The 22,196-nt window shown below is 40.6% G+C and overlaps 2 protein-coding genes across 2 annotated transcripts; both read right to left on the reverse strand.

Moving 5' to 3' along the window:
* Positions 1-1,824: 1,824 nt before the first annotated feature.
* Positions 1,825-11,041, reverse strand: LOC133900103 (protein transport protein SEC23 E-like). The gene is made up of 12 exons (XM_062341227.1): positions 10,076-11,041; positions 9,818-9,991; positions 9,220-9,381; positions 7,891-8,033; positions 6,532-6,607; positions 6,280-6,452; positions 6,126-6,207; positions 5,660-5,737; positions 3,422-3,583; positions 3,073-3,336; positions 2,591-2,695; positions 1,825-2,240 (listed from the first exon to the last, which is right to left on the reverse strand). The coding sequence occupies exons 1-12, from the start codon at positions 10,874-10,876 to the stop codon at positions 2,094-2,096; spliced, it is 2,367 nt and encodes a 788-aa protein (XP_062197211.1). The 5' UTR covers positions 10,877-11,041; the 3' UTR covers positions 1,825-2,093.
* Positions 11,042-20,076: 9,035 nt separating this feature from the next.
* LOC133900195 (protein FAR1-RELATED SEQUENCE 9-like) lies at positions 20,077-21,153 on the reverse strand. Its single transcript, XM_062341320.1, has one exon. It carries the CDS (start codon positions 21,151-21,153, stop codon positions 20,077-20,079), a length of 1,077 nt encoding a protein of 358 aa, XP_062197304.1.
* Positions 21,154-22,196: the final 1,043 nt, after the last annotated feature.

The following is a 22,196-nucleotide window of genomic DNA, read 5'->3' on the forward strand; positions in this document are numbered from 1 at the left end:
AGCGGTTGCCCAGCCCCTAGCAGTTCCAAGCCACTATCTTCATTGGGACTTGCAAGGCTGTTTCGACAGCCCCACATCAATGTTTGCACCTTTGGTAGCAACCACATCCTCGCCACATCCGTCCTCCATCACAATATCTGCACCCATCGAAGCCATATCCTTCACTACTTTCGCCACACCCCTACCTTTCTTGACAACTCTACCATCTGGAACCTCCTCTACAGAACCAGTATATTTACGGCCAACCTCTCGCACAACCTTCATAGCATTAGTTACCACTCCCCTAGCTCGCTTCTTATAGGTGCCTCCAAACTTCTTCGTCTCTGCTTTCTTTATGTCACTAGTAGATGCTAGCTTCTCCAGTCTCGACCCATCTCTAGTCACAGGAACAATACCATGAAGGGACCCAACAACTTCATCCATAGTACCCTTCTCACCCGCACTCAACACCCTCCCTCCTTCCAACCTCCCCACAACACTCCCACCGACCTCACCGTTCTTACTCCCAACATCAATACACCGAAAAGTGGATCCTTTCGACACCTAAGCTTCGCCCTTCCCGACCCTATGAATGGTGTTTAGTCTTTCTTCTTCGTCTCTCCAATCTCCACTACTACTCGAGTGCCATTTACTGCACGAGTGACCCCTGGCCATCACCCTCCCTCGTATATCTTCCGAGATGTATCGTTTTGCTAGGAGGACACAAAGCCACTTGTCATATTGGCAATCAGATGAACTCTTGTCCCTAGCAGTACAATTCTTGTCAATATGACCAATGATGCCAAAACAAAAAAAACAGAATTCCAGCAAGAACTCATACTCAAAAGGGCACCACCTCTTCTCCTCCTCCTCCTCAACCTCCTTCTCGATCTCGAGGGTAACACCTCGCAAAATCGGAAGACGAATGTCTATGCGCACCTTTATCCTAAGATAGCACCCTACAACAGACTCATTCTCTTCCACATCCACGTCTAGGAACTGCCCCACCTTATTAGCAATGATCTCTACAACCTCCTGATTCATCATGCCGAGCGGCAGTCTTCCCACTTGGGTCCACATCAAGATGTGATTGAATTCCATCTCTGCCAGATCCTTGCGACCGTCGTACACCGACATCACCGTCAAGCTATGGTTAGGGCATGTAGACCATGGCCCATCCTCCAAAGCCCTTTTGATCCCGCAAGATTGATTGGAAGAGAAGAGGAAAATACTATCTCCCATCTCCTTGATCACCATCCCCTTATCCGGACACCAAATCTTGCTAAGGGTTTGATGCAAAACATCAACAAAGACTGGTTTCTCTGCAAGAGCTTTGCCCACGTCATGCCAGTCCTCTCCCCTTAAAGATTTCACCACACGCCACACCCGGAAAAAGGAAAGAACAGCAGGTGGAAGAAAACACTGGAAACCCTAGATTAGAACCACGCCGTAACGTAAGCCCGAAACCCTATTTGAAGTCACCCAGGGAGCCAGGCACCGAAATTTTTTCGTCAGACCCGCGTCAGATTTGATCCTGGAGAAAAAGGATTTTATGGCCACAGATTCCTTGGACGTAATATTCCTATCAGAAATTGTATTCCTGAGATGAAAAACAGAGCTTAAAAAAACTGAAAGTCTAATTTGCTAAGTGTGTTCATAAAAAGAATCGTTTGGCAACCTAGCCACTCAACTGACTTTTGAAAAAGGTTCGGAAATATAATTCCATCAGATTTGTTCATATTAGATGCAAATTTGGCTTCACGATGCTCTGGCACACTTCGCACAAACCCCAGCTGTATGCATAACCAACTTACATTTCAGATAAAGAAAATACGGCAACATCTAACACAAAAACCTCAATTAATGCATACACCGTAAGAGGCTGGGCGATGTCAACATACATGAGTATAGACTATGGATAATAGACATTTGGGGGCAACTTATACATTCTTTTAGGGTTATTTCCCAAAAAATTGTCTGATCTCAGAAAACTGTCACGATGTAGGGATGTGGCCAAAAAACAGAAATGGGAAATTTTCTCACAACTCCAACCTACGAACCGGTAAATTATCAGCAACTATCAAACAGGGTGTACAACTTTTGCATACATGTCCTTAAGATTGAACGGCCAGCCTTTGAAGGTGCTCACAGAAAACCTGGAAGCTAACATCATCGGTGAATATGATGTCAGAACCTGGAGCAACATCGTGTGCTGAGTTATATGTGGCCGATGGATTAAGCTTAGCCAACAAAAACCTTGCCTGCAAAGAGTGGTACAATATGTGGTGTCAAATATCGCATGGGATAAGTTGCTGACACTTTCTTCACGAATGCAGTATCATACACAACTGTAGAAGGAAAATGTTCTCTCACACTAAACAGTAACAAATATCCTCTACAAGAAACAGTAGTCAGAAATATCAACTAAAGTGTACTGAAGTTCTTGTGTGCAAAGAAGCCCACTAAATTTATGTTTTTCTAATTCAAAATAGAAGGTAGAAACAAGGATAAAAAAACTATGAATTTTCAAAGCATTTGTTGCAAGTTGCAATATGAAGATGGCAGTAGCAACAAACGAGAATGGAACATGAAATACGTAAAGATCACAAACCTGGGAGCCATGTTGGTCACAGACAACCAGCCTTGGAACTGGAAAACGACCTTTTATTATCATCTGAGCCTCCTCGTGGGGAGCTTGTAATAATTGTGCAAATTGCTGAAATAAAATAAAATAGTGAGCATAAAAAATGCAAGAAATTCTAGATTATGGATAATGTTTCAGGCGCACATCAGCTCACAAAATACTATAAGTCCAATGTGTGCTCATCAAAGACAGTATGTAAGATCTCCAAAAGGAGCATACCCACTACCCAGCAAGGCCATTAGTGTGACTGGTGAAACATGCACACCAGTGCCTACGTATTTCTAGGACCAATGTCCTCACAAAAGAAAAATGAACCAATATATACTGCTCTCAAAGCCTCGAAAGCAGATGAGCTTATATACCTAGCGAATTATTAGGGTGCTAAGGCCTGTAATGAGGGAAACAAGTGCTTATGGATTAGAAAGTGCATAAAAGATCACTCAAGTTACCTCATGCTCAGGTTGGTTCTGGTAACCCATGTTTCTCCATTGAGCAATTGTCATGCCATGGAAGATGACAACACTAAAGTATGCATCAAGTAGCAGTATACGATCTGCTGCTATCGATGCCACATCAAGGAATACTGGAGAAGGAGGTGAATCAAAAGAAAATGAGATTAACGAAGGCTGGATCATGGCAACCGAGTTGGTGATACTCTCGCGGTTGAGTAACATCCGGAAATAAGCTGTCTCATCTGGACTGTTATTGAAAACCTGTAACATAAAATCTGACAGTGTTAATAAGGCAACAAACAATTTTCCTACAGAGGGGGGCAAAAATAGGTGTGTAACACATCACCTGAACAAATTGTGAACGCCGCAGATTAAACATAAACTGAGGGAACAATGAGAAATTTGAATGCAGGCTAAATGAAGAGGGATCATCCTTCCTATAATCCCCAAATCTTGAACAAAGTCGTATGAGAGATCTATCAAGCCACCGTGTTGCATCAAACTCTTCCTACAATTATTAGAAGAAAAGGTTACTGATGCGTCTCAACGTCTCAATTTTCAGATAGAAATTTTGATTAATCAACACAAAGGGCAAAAAAAAAGAGTATGTACATATGCAATTGTGCGTGTGCACATGTAAGGTAGGGAGGAAAGAGTATTCGCCACTAACACGTCATCAAAACAGCAAAAAGATCTGTTTTACAAAATTGGCTAAAGAAACATTCTTTAAATGTCTAACCGAGCGACCCCAGCGACAACCGATCAGTTACTGGTTACTGCTATTAACGAATATTTCTAGTGCACACTGGGAGAACATATCTCAGGCATGGAAGTATTGAACATTTAAATTCTAATTCAGATTGAATTTAAATCAAGGGATAATAATTACAGTTGGGAACCGATTATTCTGGGCTGCAACCAAATTGAGAATCGGTCATGTTCAAGAATCAAGATTATTAAGTAAATTCACCAAATGAAAGCAGCCAGAAAATGAACCAGTTCCCGCTTGTAGCCTGGGAACTGGTCCAAGATTTTGTGATAAACAAAAATCTGAACCCCTGGTAACTCAGAGACCCTAAGGTTGTGATTGGTTAGGTGCATGCCCTTGGGCCAGGCTCCCTGCATGCATAATCTTTTGACAATGCACTTGTTTTGATGGTTGCATGCCCCTCCAGGCTTGGCTGAACTCGAGCAAATAGGGCCTCTGGCCAGACTCCATAGGCACGCGGATCTTCTCCATTCCTCCCGAGCCAGGCTGCGCAGACTCTGCACGTGGACTCACGTGACCGTTCCCCTCACCTCTGTGTACTCTTCTTGCCCCCACCTCCTTACCCTCCTTCCCCAATCCACAACTTCTAGATCCAGAAAAGGCAGTAGCTCCCGTTCCATGGATGGTGACAATTTTTTCGGCACCGGCAGTGGAGCCTCCTGACGGCTGCGAAGCGAACTAGTCAACCAGAACCGCGTTGGTGGTGTTGCGGTGTGGGCCTCACCGGCCACCACCGTAGCGCTGCACACCCGACGTAACAAGCGTTGAGCACCGAGGCCAACATCAGGACTGCGACAGCGAGCTTGAAAAGAGTGTGCCTATGCATGAGGTGAGCATGGTGGGCATCCTTGCTGCCGCCTCTTGGATCGATCTTGCCTCACTAAAGAAACATGGCATGCTCTGTACCATTCATGATTGGCTAATTTATCTCCTTTTCTTGTTACTTCGATTCTTTTACTTGATGCTGGGTATGATTTTGCTCTAGCAGCTGCAATTTGTAACAAGTATTTTATTGTGAAGTTAATATATTATTTAAACTTGCTACGTTGGTTCTTGCTTTTTCTTTTAACTTCGAGAGGAACGTGAGTGGAACTGGGGGTAACGCTACCATGTCAACATGCAAGGTAAGGTTATCAATTTTGGTGCAGTCAACCAATCAAGATCTTAGAAGAGCCTGGCCAACTTGTGATATCAACCAATCAACCTAGCACTGCATCAACAGTGCCTGGTTTTGCTCAGCCAGGCCCATCCACCCAACCAGGCCAAGAGACCTCCAGACAACAACTCACACCCTAAGCTGGTAGCTGTCAGCTTTAAGAGCTATTAATTGAATAAACTAACATAGCAGTCATTTGACAATACACCTTAAGCTTTAAAATAAGGTTTCTCTTAGCATCTTCCAGTCGAGGAGATGAAAATTCACGTAGATTACTCATGATATATTTTGTATGCCCGAGCAAAGAACAAATACTAGAATTGGGATTGGGGTGGAGTTATCATAAGGAGGTGGCTGCGGAGTCAGGTCGCAAAGATTCTGCCGAGGTGGCTATGGTGTATGGTTTCAAAGAAAATATTTTCCAACAATGCAGCCAATGTTTTCAGACTGAACTGTTCTCATGACTCAATAGAAACACACTCGCATGCACTAACACAATAATCGGGGAAAAAAAAGAATATGCAACAAGTTCAGCACGGTGGTATTGAATGCTGAGGACAGTAGATAAATTGATGTTACCAAAATCATTAAAGTCAGAAACAGCCCAGCTTAAGTGAGAAGAACATTATCACTACAGTTAAGATATACAGAAAGGTTACCTCCATTTCCATTTTCAAAGAGATGTATCTTGCCAAAACAACAGCTGCAGTTTCCTGGTCAAAACCTTCCACTAATTCCTATATTAAAATAAAATCTCTCTTTAAGTCAAATCTGCAAGGCTGGCATTTGCCATTTCTTGGAATATCATCCAAGGAAATTTAATATATCAAAAGAAAAACTTTTGAATTGATATTCTTCATATGAATAAGCAAGCACAAATTTGTTTGCATAAAAATATCACAAGAAAACTGAACAAAGTGTTGTATATTGACTTTAAGCAGAAATTGTGCACAAGAAATTATATGATTACGAGGAAAACATGCAAATGCATATGATCTACCCAGCACGAGCACGACCACAGATGCTCCAGTGATTCACACTTGATTTAGATTATATATTGTTACAATTAGATTCAAATGGTGCATATCATAACATACAAAGCATGTAAAAACTTTTATGGCTAACCTCGGTGTTAGTGGAACCATCCACCCATTTTCTGCATATAGTAGTAACTCTTATCCTCATTTGGCCTTCTGGGTGTTGGTAACTATAAAAGAATCAGCACAATTAGTACATTGAGCCATCATTACACCGAAGGTAACAGAAAAGGATAAAATACCTTGTTACAAATTGTATATACAAATGGGGATTTTGATGTCCTGGTTGGCTCGACCTTTCACTCGGCGAGACATCAAAAAATACTGTCAACGAAGTATTCCTATCGAGACCACACATTTTCCATGCAATTGTATTTCCTTGACCAACAACTGTGTCAGCACACAGAGCTCCTTTCTGTGAGAGAAAGGTGCAAATATGAAGCCAAATCTTAATATTGGTACCTTCGATTTTTATGAGATATAAATAGGCGTACCTTCTCCAAAGATGTACATGGTCCAACAATACCTTGGACTTTAATGTCTTTTGAACAGTTTATTTCAAGAGTGCCACTATAAAATAAGAAAAGCCATGAATCAGTGCATTTTAAGAGTAACTACAGTAATATTATATTTAACGAAGGAGCCGTTCTGATATGCATATAAAGCAGTACAACTGAAAGCTTATGAGACTAGTAGAAATTAGGTCCTATTTGGGGGAGCTTTTGCTTTATAAGTATCTATTGGCTAGCTTTTCTGAGGAGCAGCTTCGTCCTGGTTTTTTTACTTCTAGTGATTGAGTGACTTTTGTCAATGCCACCTCCAGACTCAACTAGGAATGTGCAATAGCCAAGAAGCATAATTCATGATTTCATGTTAACCATTGTGTTAGGAAAAAATGGTAATTCATTCACTTAATCCATGTTCTAAATTTATGCTTCAAGAAAATAGCAGACTCAACATACTTTATGCATCTCATCTAATCTTAAAGATCTCAAAACAGAAACTCAACTCATCTATGAGCACTTTCTGCTGCAACTCCATGGATGTTGTGCCAAGCTAGGCAAAATTTCTACTCAACTCATCTCATGAGGTCGTTCTGTATTTTATCCCATACTTTTTCGTCAATTCAGTCATTAAATACAAATCAAGATGGTGTAGAACAGGGATATTGTTATTACTATATAATCGTGTTCTATGCACAGAAATAAAGATATCTAACAATAGCAGGCATGAAATGTTAGCCAGCAACTATACATATATAATAACAAACTGTAATATCTAGCAAAAATGATTCAGGTCTTTAGGTTGGTAACGAAGCAGCTGTTCCATATTTGTTCTAGACAAGGAACAAAAAAAAACAATTTTAATGTGATCTTTGATTATAACAAGCCCAATATGTAACCTGCATGTGGCACAAATGTCCACCCTAATCAAGCAGGCTAGAAATCTCATTGCTGCTCTTCTTCAATCTATTGATACAATTTGCACTATGTCAGCACCATTAGATTCCTAAAGACATCTGATTTTGGTTGTCCCGCATATCCAAATCTCAACGGATACTCCTCTCCCAAATCCTAATTTGTATCTAAGCAAACTGTCCAAATTCAAACCCCGAAAATGTCTGCACCATCAATTTTGTAAGGTCAGCAAGGAAATATCTGATCCAGTTGCACCCCTAAATGGTGATACAGATAAACGATTTAATACATGCCTCACATTATATCACGACTTCAAACCTCAGGGATTTTTCAGGGGTTATCTCCAAACAGATATCCAAACATATCAACTTCGGGTGAATATGTAAGAGAGAGAGAGAGAGAGAGAGAGAGAGAGAGAGAGAGCAGCTAACTCACTTGAATGAAAGGCCTAGAGACTGTTCACCTCCCTCAAAAATGCGTTTGAAAGAATCCTTAAATACGGAATGCCCAAAACTTTCAGATAAGACAACAAGGCCACCTGTTCTCTCAATAGCAACCTTCATCTCAGCTAATCCAACCTGTTGACGTTCCAAACATTAGTACAAGCACATGTTCAAGCCACTTGTCTAACACAATCAGCAATTAGGGAGTGACAAGTAAAGAGAATCAGCTGTAATTAACATACCAACTGAGAATTCTGTACCACTAGCATACCTATTACAACTAAGTCAATACTTAGTAATCATTTTAGAAAATATAGCCCATTCTCAAGATCACAAAACTGACAAAAGTACATGTATGCTGCCACAGCCCACAACGCTGAAGCTCCCAAATAAACCATCAAATATATAATATAATTTGCTGAGTCGTATTTTGTCGTGCTTACACTTTACAGCAGTTGGTTTCACATAGAAATTAAGCAAGCACTCATAGATTGATATCAATGCAGAATTGCACACATGGGATAAACAGGAAAAGTTACCATGAAAACAATGTCTGATGGGGGTGATATTGGCTCATGCATTGTGGTTTCATTAAGATGATCATATCTTAATCTTAATAAAGGAAAAGGTCCACTTTTTTCTCATACTAGAAATCACATTTAAGTTGAAAGTTTGTGCAATGATAGTTGACATCATGCCCTATCCAAGTGCTTGAAACCTATGCAAATAAAAACTATTTAAGAGAATCTCTAGATACCCTAACAAGTGAAATATAACCATTATGATATACGGCAAGTCAGCAAGTAAAAAGTTTGTGGAACAAGAACATACACTCATCAGAAATAATAATTGATTAAACAATGCTTTGCTATCCACCAATCCAGTGCACCCCAGTATATCCTGCTAACTTTTCCCAGTTTCCAAATATTCGATCAAATATAACCAAAGATCCACAGGATTAAAAATTCACTGTTTAGCATCTGTTCGTGAACTAAATAAAAAAATTCAAGATATTGGTTCTCATAAGCCCTCATTACTTTGTTAGAAACAATGCAAGAAACATTTATGTATTTTATACCTTATGAGACATGATGACAAAAACATATTCTTAAGAGGTTTCCAGTTAGACATTTAAACATAGAACTTGATTAAGGAGGAAACTGACAACAATATCTTCGACTGGAATGGTGAGCACAAATTGACAACATTTTGAGCAATATACCAGAACACAATACTTCAACATAATGTAGAACTAATGAAGATAGAAACCTTGATGCAAATGCAAGCATAAATTGCCAGCTAAACAGAGTATTATACAAACCTGATCGAGAGCAGATGCGAAAACATCTAACACGTGGCCTTGACTGACCAACTGCTTGGCAAGACCATCATAAAATTTGACTGATTTCTGGAAGTGAGGAGCTGCGTCCTTGTCGAGATCCTTATGCGATCTAACTGGCTCCGACAAATCTTTTGAAACAATCTGCATTATCCAGATAAGTACAAAATATATTTCAAGCCAACATGAACATAACAAAAGAGAATAAGTAATATAGAAATATGCTATGAACAAACAGCATGACGTGAAGTTCTACAAATCTAAAGGATACCATATATGTCTGTCAGGAGGGTACTGATTAATCAAAAGAACAGCATCTATGCAAGTTCCAGAAATATAATATGTATATTCAACAAAAGTGGGCAGAGGTTTTAACCGAAGTTGCCTCTTTGCCTACAAAAGCTATACAAGTGCACTTCAGAATAATGCTTCTGACACCCCATAAACCAGTAAAAATATCCAATTTCTAAGACATCTTTAACAGGCCAACATTCAAGTACATGATTAATAGCCATCACCAAATTGTATCACAATAGTGTCAAAAATACATTCAGACTGTAAATAAAGGAGGGGTCTTTACCATTCCAGGACCCTCGGTACATGGCCCGCCAAGCAATGCAATAATCCTTGCACCTGTCCCAGGCATGCAAGCGCCAAGCAGCCCAGCTGCCACGCCCAACGCAACACCCGTGCACCGGATCGCACGGTTCCCAGCCTCTACCGGCCACTGGTCAGGCTGCAACTCGTCCAGCAACTGCAACGAACGAGGAACATATATCAGGTTACAATTGCTTCCAGTCAAATCCCCAAACCCAGTGGCTCCAACCGAATCCCTCACCGTGCTAAGCGTGCATTCGCACTCTGACACCGGGAGCAAGAACCTGTTCACCCCGGCCGTTGCCGCCGGATGCATCCCGTTCGACTGTGGCCCGCCCGGTTGCTGCGGCATCTTGGGGAACCCCGGGCGCCCGGTACCTGCCAACCCAAGCTGATCCAAAATCTGCTCCTTGGAGATCTCCTTGGTCCCCCGGAACACGTAGATCTTGTTGAGATCGGAGAAGCCGAGCTCGTGTAGGTGCACCTGCGTCCCGAATGTGACTAGCCCGACAAGCGCGTACTCCGGCAGGAGCGCAACCGCCTTCCGCATGGCCATCTTGACGTACTCGAGCTCCTCCTCGATGACGCAGGTGTCGATCACGAACAGGAATACCGGCGGCGGCGGGGCCGGTGCGCCGGGGGTCCCGGGGACGCCGGCACCGCCCACGAGGTACTCGACGGTGGAGCACTGCGGGAAGAGCTCGGCGGGGACGTTGGACTCTGAGATGGCGGCGTAGTGCGGCGGGAAGTGGTTCCGGGAGAAGCAGAGCGGACAGATCCAGATCTTGGCGGCGAAGTCGACGCGGGCGTAGGGGTTGAGGAGCGCGGAGCAGGGCGGCTTGCAGCGGAGCGGCGGGTAGGGGAGCGGCGGCGGGGAGGGGGAGGAAGGGTCCGGGGCGCGGGCCGGGGAGACGGTGGCGGCGAGCGGTACGACGCAGCGGCTGGCCTCGACTTTGGAGCGCGGCCAGGCGTTCCAGGTCAGGCGGACGGCGTCGGGGCCGTCGGGGTCGGCGGGCGCCGCGGAGGAGTCGGCGATCGACATCGGCGAGCGGCGGGGCGGGCGGATCGAGGAGGAGGGAGGCGGTGGTGGGGCTGCGCCTGCGCGTGCCGGGTGTTCCGCGTTCTCGGGCTCGGCGGGGGTGGCTTGGTTTTCTTCGTCCTGATGCGCCTAGGTGTGTCTTATTTGGTGTGTTGGGTCCGGTGTTGTTCCGGCGCGACGGGGGTTTCGGGCGGGTGCGGGTGCGGGATTTGGAGGCAAGGTGGCGCACGAGCACGATCTACCTTGGTTCTGTTTGGTAGGGTAGCTGTCCGAGTAGAATTATTTGAGTTCTGTCAATTAATATTTTTGTTAGTTTTTAATTTTTCAAGTAGAATTTATAGAACGAAAAGATTTGTTTTCGATCGTGCGGAGACTGTCTGGATGGCACGTATGCTCCATCTGTCGTTCGATTCGCATCCGTCATCACACGTTTTGTCTTCGTGAGACGCATCTGGTCCCGCTCGGACATTTCGACGCACAGTTCAAACATTGGGAGGCGCGTCCAGACATTTTGTCGCTCTCCTTTCTCTCTCTAGGTTTAGCTCTCTGGCTCTCTCTCACTTGCGGGCGATTTCCGTTCCCCCTCAAATCGATTGACTATGGTTCATTTTGAGTGTTTGATCTAGTGGGAGAAGTCGAAATCGAAAGCGGGGGAAGGGCACATAGGAAGGTGAGATCGATTTCGTGCCCATCACTCGAAATCGGATTTGGGATTTTTTTAGAGGATTTTTGAGTGTTTGTGCCTTTGATTTCAGCGGATTGGACGCGGGGGGATCTTCGCGCATGAAGTCGAGCCGGTTCGTTTCATCACGCGCTTCTATCAGATTCGTGTTTCTGTTTCTCTCTCTAGCTCTCTCTCACTCCCGGGCGATTTTGCTTCCCTTCTCCAAATCGATTTAATAGGGCCTGTTATTTGGTGTTTGATCTAGTGGGAGTAGTCGAAATCGGAAGCGGGGGAAGGGCACACAGGAAGGTGAGATCTCGCACTGTGATTCTTGTCGATTTTGTACACCTCACTCGAAATGGGATGTGAGATTTTTTTTGGTGGTTTTTGAGTGTTTGTGCTTTTTTCATAGATAGGGGTTTCTGATTTAGCTCTGACGACGTTCATACCGTGTGCCCATCGATTGTATTGAGCAAGCTTTGTGTTCATCGAGCGACCGTATTGAGAGATGTAACATGCCTATCGTTGCTAGTTTTGTTGTTTGTTCTTGTTTATTTTCATTTTTTGCCCACTTTTTTGTTACTGGTTTTGTTTTGCATGTCATGCAAATTTGTGAAGAAAATCGTTAGATTGATTAGGAGATGATATAAATAGTAGTATTGTTGCAGTTTATCAATAGATTAGCTTTTGTGTTATGGGTATACTTTTTTTTTTGCAAGTGCAAACAATAGTATTGCTGCAGTTATCGAAAAATGTTTCCATACCAGTTTATCCTTGGGCAAAATTTTATGACCAACTGTTAGGCATTGAACATTTGACATATGATGTATGTTAGTTCTGGGCATTGGAGCTATCTATTTTTTCTTGATTTATTTTTTGTTGGGCTGAACATATAGTTTGTTTAGAAATAGGGCTAATAAAAGTTAGTTAGTTTAGCATAGTAACCTCAATGTGGCAAAGAGTAATGCTTGTGTTTGGAAATGTTTCACCATGGCAGGATACTAGGATTACTTAGTTTTCAGTGTGTATACTTTTTTAATAGATAGATCAGTTGCATGCAGCCAATCACAAGCTTATGTGTTGCTATTGTGTTATTAGATAATGGCAAGGATAAATAGGAAGAAAAAGGATGTTCCATCTACTTCACGTAGCAATCATGTTGGGAAGCGTAACTATGGGGTATGTACATCTAACTTTTTTTATTTTTTAATGATATTTTCCCTTTTTTATGATTTTGTGTAAATATGATAAGCAGGTTTTATCAAATGTAAAAAGCAACTAGTTTAAAACCATGATGCAGTTTTGTTCATCGATTATTGCATTTGTGTGTCCAGTTCTCTATTGTCCCATATGTGTCTTATGATCAGTAAATCAGTACTTGCTGGGGGTTTCATCCTCATTTGGTATTTGATTGTTTATTTGAGTGTCTCATATGCATCCCTGTTGATCGTTTTAGAATTAACGTAATATTTTCGCTAGGAATTTTTATCATAAACTAGAATTTTTTGGCTATTTCTCATCATAAATTTGTGTATGTCCTTTGCATTTTGTGCATATGCAATAGGGATAGAGCACATTTTTTGTTTATGCTTATGATCACTCATTTGTGCATGCTTGTTATCCGAAAAATGTAGGCCAGGTGATTACTAGGGATAAAGCACCTTTTTTTCTCCCTGTTGATCACTCACCTTTTTTCTTTTTTTGGCAAGCAGCAGGGATGAAGCTAGTAAAAGTAGTTTTGAATACCTTGTTCAGTGTGCACTTTTCTGAAAATATGAAAGCAAGTTCTGTGAATATGAAAGCAAGTTCTTTCATAATCATTATGCAGTTTTTTAATCATCCATTATGCAACTTTACTTACCAAGCACTGATGCATGCACACTGATTATGTAGCTTTTTACTCATATGGTTTATGCATGGCACACTGATTATGCAGTTTAGTAACCAAACCATAGATTTTAATTTTTTTACTCTCTTTTATTTTAATTTAGGGTGCCAAAAAATAGAGCTTCACCAGCAAGACTTGTTAAATTGTACAAAACTGTGTCACCTGAGCAACGAAACATGATAGAAGGCATTAGGTTTGGTGGGTTGCTTGATATTGGAACCAATGTGTTGCCTGTTGATCTAACCAAGTGAGTGATAAGTACTTTCCAATCTGAAACAAGTGAACTTGTGATACCTGGGAGAGGGTGGGTGAGTGTTGCAGCAGAAACAGTTCAAGATTTTGGGTCTGCCAAGGGGAGGGAATAAGGTGATCTATGACTTCGATGTTGAAGCTATCAATTTCATTCATGAGGAATACCAAATTGATGATGGTGTGGCACCTCAGATCAAAACAATTGTGAAAAGATTTTAAGACAATAAGAATGCATATGAGAATTACCTTAGGTCCTAGCTTATGTTGACTGTGTCCACATTCTTGTGTCCAACCACTTGTTTGTTCATTAGCCCAAAGTGTTATCCTGCATTGCGCGATTTATCAAAAGTCAAGGAGCTTAATTGGTGTCAATTTGTGGTTGATTCATTGAAAACTTCTGTACATGAAATGCAGACTAGGAATTCTGTCAAGGGTTGCCGCTTCTTTCTTGTGGTAAGCTATGCAAGATACTATCCTTTACTAATTAGCATTTTTGGTTCTTTTCAGCTGTAATATATTGAGGGTTTTTTCCAGTGTAGTTCTTTACTAATTAATTTTTTCACGGACTATAGATTTTTCTATTTACTTTCTTTAAACATATATTTAGCCACACATAAGTAGCTAAATAAATAGGTAATTGTGATATGCATGGTCTTGCTAGAGCGCTTTTTCCATTTTCTATGCAAGAGTGATTTCCACGAGCTCATTCTAGCTGCACTAACATGTGCCTAGTATTTGCATTCTGTTAAGTTCATTGACAGCTACAAGTAGTATACTTGTCCTCTTTTGTTGTCTAATTGAGTGGATAGGACCTCTGTTATTAGCAACTAATCATTTTCTGTTATATATTAACAATAAGGCGATGTTGTTTTCTTTTCCTAGAGATGCAGTGGACAAGCTGCTATTGCTGTAAACATTCGTCTCTTTTCCACTGTCAAGGTTAAGCAATGTTGTGATTATTTTTGTAAGCGACTTACTTATCATGGTTAAGCAAGTTAGTGATTCATTTTTCCTATAGATCGCTAAATGATGCCCCCTAGGAGTTAGGTCAAAAAGCAGTATTGCGTATTTTTAAAAGCAATTTTTTTTTCATCAGATGCTATTTTTTAATACTTAATTGAGTGACCAAATACATATATGCTTTTTTTTTTGGCAAGGTTGCAACTATCCGTAACAATACGTCCTTGTTAGAAGCAAGATAACAATATAGTTATTTTTCGTGTATTCTTTCTCCACAAGTAATACTGTATATTTTTCATAAGCATTTTTTAATCATCACAAGTAATTCTTTTTTATGTTGAGTCTGCAAACATTGTATAGGAATATAGATTTTTTTTTCTTTTTTGAGCAAGCCAATTGATTCTTGCATAATATAAACCTGCTGTTGACTGAGAAGGTTTAATGAATGTATGTTTTTTTATTTATCTGTGCAGGTATTGTACCTTGACTCGTTGGCTGTTCCAAATGCTCAAATTCTCGGTGGTCTTCCAAGAGTTGTAGCTTGGAAGAGGGCACTGATTGACAAGGTTATCAAGCTTGATACTAATATAGACGGCACCTTTGGGAAACTAAAAGTATGTTTGCCTTTTTCTGCAAATCAAGTTTAACAATAGCTTGAGGCTTTTTTATTTCAATGGGGGGGGGGGATTGATTTTTTGTTTTTGTTCACTATTTCTATTTCAGATTAAGCAAGGGGATCACTCTATTGTTCAGGAATCATTACTCGGACAGATGGAAGACATTGAGAGATTTGTTGCATCAAAGGTCAAACAAGTCTATCATCTCAGGTTTGTAAAATATTGTTTTGAAGACTTTCCATTATGGCAGTTTTTCATGGTAGCTACTAGTATTGTGGCAGTTTTCTGTTATTTTGTTTAGAAGCAATTCATGTACAAATGATAGGTGTTTTTATTGAATCTGAACTGAGATAAGCATATCTTATCTTACTTTTTATATTATTCAGTTTTATTTCTTTTTTTTCTTTAAGTTGTGCAATTTGTTGAAACATTTTCTTTCTTCCTTTTTCAGAAAAAGAGGATGCTATCTCATGCTGTCAGCAAAGTTTGTATAGGTATCACAGAGCTTGTGGGCAACTTCTTAGGAGAGGTCTCTAAAATAATTGAAGGAGACAATCTCATGGATCAAAGCGAAACAACACTTAGAAGTTCTAAGCGGACAAAAATCAGCAAAGAAGATAAAGATAATGTTGATGAAACATCTTTGGATTCTGATTATGAAGAGGAAGAAGAATATAACGATGAAGATTATGAATCAAGCCAAGACAATGTGAGTGATGAGGAGGAGCAGGATTCAGGTGCAGATGAAGGTAGAGATGTAGAAGATGAAGAATTGGATCAGGAGGGAAACCCAGTTAATGATGATGAAGGAAAAGAACCAGATGATAGTGAAGGTAATGAAGAGATTGAAGTTTCACTTATCCGGAGATCAAGAAGGAGCAAGGTTATGGAATCAGGGCATATCGAGCCTCATAAGGAGCAGATTGAAGTTCCACTTGTCCCTGTTCAAATGGAGCCAAGCCTCACAAGGATATGGAATCAAGGCACAATGAGCATCAACAATAATGCTGAAGCCTGTCCTCAAGCTATAGCTGTCATCCCTAATAAAAATGCAACCAGCGAAGATGTGAGAGTTGATTACCAAGGTAAAGGACTTGCAAAGAGCAGGTGGCCAAAGTTGAAGCTGCTCGAGACAATTGGAACTTCATCAAACATTGCTACAAGCAACTCATGGGATTTCTCGTCCCCCGATTGCAACATCATGAAGTTCATTGATAGTGGTTCACAACAAGGTGAAGCTGCAGTTCATTTTATAGAGAAAGGTTGCATGGCAGATTGTACTATGGAAGTTCCTGAAGCAAAAGGCCTTCCACTTGAACAAGGCTCCCCTACACATAGTTGGTTAGATGATTTATCTTCAGAGGAGCTAGATAAGCTTTTACAAGATGCTGAAAGGCAGAGGCAAGTTCAAATTGATGAGTCTTGTTCAAGGAACATGAACTTACATGACAAATCTGTAGCAAGCCTCCAAAGAAACATTGAAGTGTCACTAATTGAAGACCTTCAAGACAGAACCCCAGCACCAAGTGTTCATGAACCTCCTATTGGAGCAAGCATTTCTGGTACAGCTACGTTTCAACTTCAGCCAAAGAGGATGTACAAGGTGCTAGCTGCATTGCGGTCTCCATATATTGATTACAGCAGCAAGAATACTTTCAAGTGCAGTAAGGAGATATGCATGGTATACAATGTTGTGTGCCGAGCCAGTGGAAGGTTTATAAGGTCCAGCCAAAGTTCCAGCCCATAAATGTATGTCATCTTCATTTTTCATTCACCATATTCAGCAATATAGCTGTCATATTTCTACAATTATTTATGTAGTTTTACTTTTGCATAAATAGTTCGTAATACTTTTTAAGTTTTATTGTTTTGTGCAGCCTTATTATCATCAACTACTTCGCCTACTTCGTTAGTTTGGCTTATCTTTTAGAGTCTGTTAGACCAAAGGGGAAGCTACTGAACACTGTTGCTGAAATTGGAATCTATGCACTGAATAATTTCAATAGAAGGAACCAGATAAAACAAATACTGCCATTAAGAGTTGTTGTAGGTTTTTTTTTTGGTTTCTTCTTGAAAATATTGCAGTTTCTGCTTGCCTAAAATATTCATTCATGACATGCAGCAATACTACTGCAGCAATACTAAAACCAGTAACCAAAAAGCTAATACTACTGCAGTAGTATTGCTAATCTATTGATAAACTGCAGCAATACTACTGTTTGCTAATCGATAGATTGATCAGGAGATGCTGTAAACAGTAGTATTACTGCAACAGATTAGCAATACTACTGATTTGCTTTTATACAGAGTCCGATTTGCTTTTCAATTTTATAATAATTGCTTATACAATTGTACTAATATGCTTTTCTCAATATTCAAAATGACTCTTCTTGTCCAAAATAACTTTGACATGCTATTTCTATGAATTTACTTATTATTTTTGTACCAACTCATTCTACATTTATGCTGAATTTTTCTTCAAAATTTGTGTTCAATTTTGTATATTGGTTAGTTTATGTTGGATTGTTGGGAGACATAGAGAGAAAGAAAAACAAGTTTGCTTAGTTTCTGTTGAGAGAGGTTGTGGTTACTGGTTGATGGCTGTCCTACATGTTACAGATTTGAAAGCATTTTTATGTATTTGTAAAAGCAATACATAGTCAACTTGAAAGTATTTTTTTCTTCTGATTATCGAAAGCAAGTTCAAATGAATCACACAATTTTCTGGTTTGCAATAAACTGTTGATTGAGTGTCTCATATTCTTAAAGCATTTTTAAAGCATCTCTGAAAGCAATACATAGTCCGCTGCAAAGCATTTTTTGTGATTACTCACAAAAACGCTTTTTAACAGTGCATATTTTTCATAAGCCAGAATCATGCATATTTGCTTTTTAGTAGTAACCCCAACTTACAACTTGCCTAAAATATCATGACATGCATTCCTTCTCTCCTCGTGTTCATTTTCATTTTTTTCAATCATTTTGAAACAATGCAGCTTGCACTTACTCTGTATTTCTTTTTGCTAGACTTACCTGCAAGACGGTCAGCTAGACCACGCTGAAGTCAAAAGGGCATTCCACAGACGTATACAACATTTGGATCATTTTCAAATGGTTTGTTCTATCTTGCCTTAATTTTTTTTGTTTTTTATTATTAAGTACAAGCAGTATGTTACCAAGCTGTGTTGCTTATCTTTTTGAGAAAACAATATAGGTCTTGTTCCCTGTCGTTCAAACATGGACACCAAAAAGGCTGGATGAAAAAGTTGGCCACTACTTGCTTTTGGTTTTGAACTTGCGGGCAAAGAGTTTTGAGGTGCTTGACTCCATGAGGTCTCTAAATGATGAAAAGCTAGCAAGTTACTGTGCCACCCTTGTATCACGAATCAAGGAGTGCTGGAAAATATTCTACCCAGACACAAAGAAGGAAATAGACACCTATGAAGTAATAGACATTCAGGTCCCTTTGCAGATCAATGAGTAAGTTGATAATATCACTTATGTCTCCATCTTATTTTTATTTTACTCTTGTCTGTTCAAATTGTGAATTCATGTGCTTTTTTTTCCAACCAAGATTGTGGATTTTATATGCTTATGCATTGTGAACATTGGGACAGTCGAGCCCTATCTACATTCAAGGAAGAATATATGCCAAACATTCGTAAGTTGCTGACATACAAATGGCTCAATCACCCTAAAAATAACGTGAATTGGAAGCTCAGGCTAAAAATAGAATAGGTACCTGCTACAATCTCCTAGTTTTTATTTCATTCAATTCGACGTGCAAGTATTTTTATGAGTTGCATAAGCATATATGCAATGAAAAAGAAGTTAAATTTCTGTAACTTGTACTCCCTAGGTGCATTATTGGTAACTTTAGGGTGGTATGATAATTCCATCTGCACCTTTTATCTCACAAATGTTTATTGAATACTTTTTTCTATGACATGATTTGCTTATATGTTTCGATTGAATGCTATTTGTAGCTTCATGCTCGTTGAAGTAAAAGTAGTTTTCAGATATTTTGTAGTAATGATATGCAAAAAATGTCTATTCTCATAGGTTCATATTTTGATTTTTTATTGTCAGTAGCTCTATGCTAATGTCCATGGGATTGTTTGACAGAGAAAGTATCAAGGTTTGTTTAGAGATTGTTTTAGGTGTTCTCTAGGTCTGGATAGTCTGGTCAATATTAGCCACATGAATCACTGCACATATGAAAATTCTAAACATTACTGTGCTCTAATCACAGGGTTATTCTATTTTTCCATAAAATCTCACTGAAAATATTCTTGCGCTCTAGTACACACTAATACACTATCTCCATTCAGATTTTACAAATGTTCTGGAAAAACAAGCAAAAATAGAGTGAGCACTGTGTTTGTGTTGGGGTTCACAGCTACAATAGTGTTACTTGAAGCAAAATTTCTGTTTGTCTGGTATATGTTGTTGCATTTTTTGCCTGTTGATTAATGATGATGACATCTTGGATCTTCTGCCATATGTAAGAGAAGCATATTTACAAAATGTAATAGTATGTACAAGCATATTTTTCAAAAACAGAGAAGCAACCTGATATTCAAATATAAAGTAAACTGCATCAATCACTTTTGGTTCAATAAAAGCAACACATTGTTCATTACATAATTAAATTAAATTAATATTTTGATGTTTTATATCTCTACATATCTGCTATGTGAATAGCTGCATTTCTTCATTTTGAACTCTTTTTTCTATTTTATTCGGACACTTGGGAGCTGTGTGCTTATCAGAGTGACAAATGCTGCATTGGTTCCTCCTTTTTGGTTGTGCATTCAATCCATTAGATAGCCTTTTTGACTTTTTTCTCCCTTTTGACAACTGATCTTGGAGGATTCTTTACTTTTCTTGAATTACTAGGAATAGAAGCATCCTGTAGATTTGTTCCAATAGTCCCAAGTCCAGTAAGAGTAGACATAGCAGCTGTGGATGCAGCAACTGAAATTGCAGTAGTTAAAGGTGCAGAAGCTGCAGTCATATGTGCATTTGTAGCATGAGGAGTGTTGGGATTATTGAGAGCACCAGCAGCAATATTAGCTGATATCTCATTACACTGTGTCCTTTTCTTCTTCTTCTTCTTTAGATCTTCAAGTTCAGATCGCATCATTCCAATGTGCTTTTTAACAATTTCATAAGCATCTTCTGAGTTTGATCCCTCGCGAGCAAACTTTGTGAGCGTGGAGGCAAGATTGTTGAATCTTATTGTCTTTTGGTTCTTCAAAGGCATACCACTAGTCCCAACATCAGCTTGAAGATTTGCATTAGCATTTGTGCCAATAGTCATTTTCTGTTGCTTCCACCTTTCCATTATGTATCGGTCAGGTAGCTTCTTGACACCAAATCTGCTCATAACCTTGATGATGTGACAGCAAATTATGCCTGAACATTTTTTTCTATTTGGGACAAGCTTGTCATTTGGCACAAGCATGAACTGGTAGTCAGCTATATGCTGCACAAAATACTCTTCGATTTTTTCAAATTCTTTTGAGAATCTATAGAATATGTTCTTCATGTACACAGTTGAGGGATGCTTCTCAATAGGGTTCTTCGACCATGTGTTTCGAGTCTTATCATCGGTTCTGAAGTCCTGCCCATCTTGAGCAACAAGGTACTTATCTTGAATCTTCTGGTATTGCTTGACAATGTCCAGTATTGATAAGTTTGGGCTGACATACAACTTCAACACTGCGTTAAAACCTTCACTTCTTTGCGTGGATTGGAGGAACGAGAAGAAGCAATGCATATAGTACGCTGGCACAAAACTCTGTCGGATGCTGTACAAATGCCCAAAATGCTTGTTGTCCTGCAAGCCATGCTTTTGAATCATAGCTTGCCACTTTGCCTCAAACTCTTTCGGCATGACACTTTAGTTTATACAGTCCTTGAATTCATCCTCCAACACTTGATCTTCCTTAAGTAACGGACCTACAGTACCAGTTGCTTTATTCATTATGTGCCATCGACAGTTCCTATGATTTGCATGTGGGAACACATGTTCAATTGCACTTCTCATAGCACCATCTTGATCAGTAATAATATTCAACGGAGCTTTCTCTTTCATTGCTTCCAAGAATGTTTGGAAAAGCCAGACAAAGCTTGGTGTATTTTTGTCGGTGATATGGGATCCGGGGGTTCCCAAGTCCCGAGGCCAGGACAGTGCAATGCCACATGGTGCCTTCCCTCGGGGACCACTTCCCCGAGGGCCCGAGGGAAGCCAGGTCCGGGAGGGGGTGCTCGGGGCCAAGAACAGTTGGTCCCCAAGTACCCAGAGTGCTCCGAGAATCCGAGAAGAGCCAGGTCCGGGAGTGGACGCTCAGGGCTAAGTGCAGTTGGTCCCCGAGTACCCAGAGTGCCCCGAGGACCCGAGAAGAGCCAGGTCCGGGAGGGGACGCTCAGGGACAAGAGCAGTTGGTCCCCGAGAATCCGAGAAGAGCCAGGTTCGGGAGTGGGCGCTCGGGGCCAAGAGCAGTTGGTCCCCGAGCACCCAGAGAGCCCCGAGCACCTGGCAAGCCCCATGCCGGTGGACCTCACAGGGACTCCATGATGAGGTGTCGGTCGGTGGGAGGCCCGATGCTGCATTTAATGGGGAGCGCAGACGGTCACATCCAACCACTCTCCCCCACATTTTCCATTTATTGTTTACGAGAACTTGTGACTTCGTTTTGGGCACTCCCTGGAGGGCCTCCCCCCTGGTAGATAAAAGGGGGGGAGCACTTCGTAGAAAGCGGACAGTCGAAAGATAGGCCCCAAACCTTGTAACACAGAGAAAAATAAGAGAGCGAGAAATCCAAAGAAAGGCGTTCGAAGAGCATTGATAACATACTAGACACACAGGAGTAGGGTATTACGCCTCCATGCAGCCTGAACCTGTTTAAATCCTTGGTGCATTCATTACTACTAGCC

The sequence above is a fragment of the Phragmites australis genome, chromosome 19 (genome assembly GCF_958298935.1).
Source record: "Phragmites australis chromosome 19, lpPhrAust1.1, whole genome shotgun sequence".
Classification (NCBI taxonomy): domain Eukaryota; kingdom Viridiplantae; phylum Streptophyta; class Magnoliopsida; order Poales; family Poaceae; genus Phragmites; species Phragmites australis.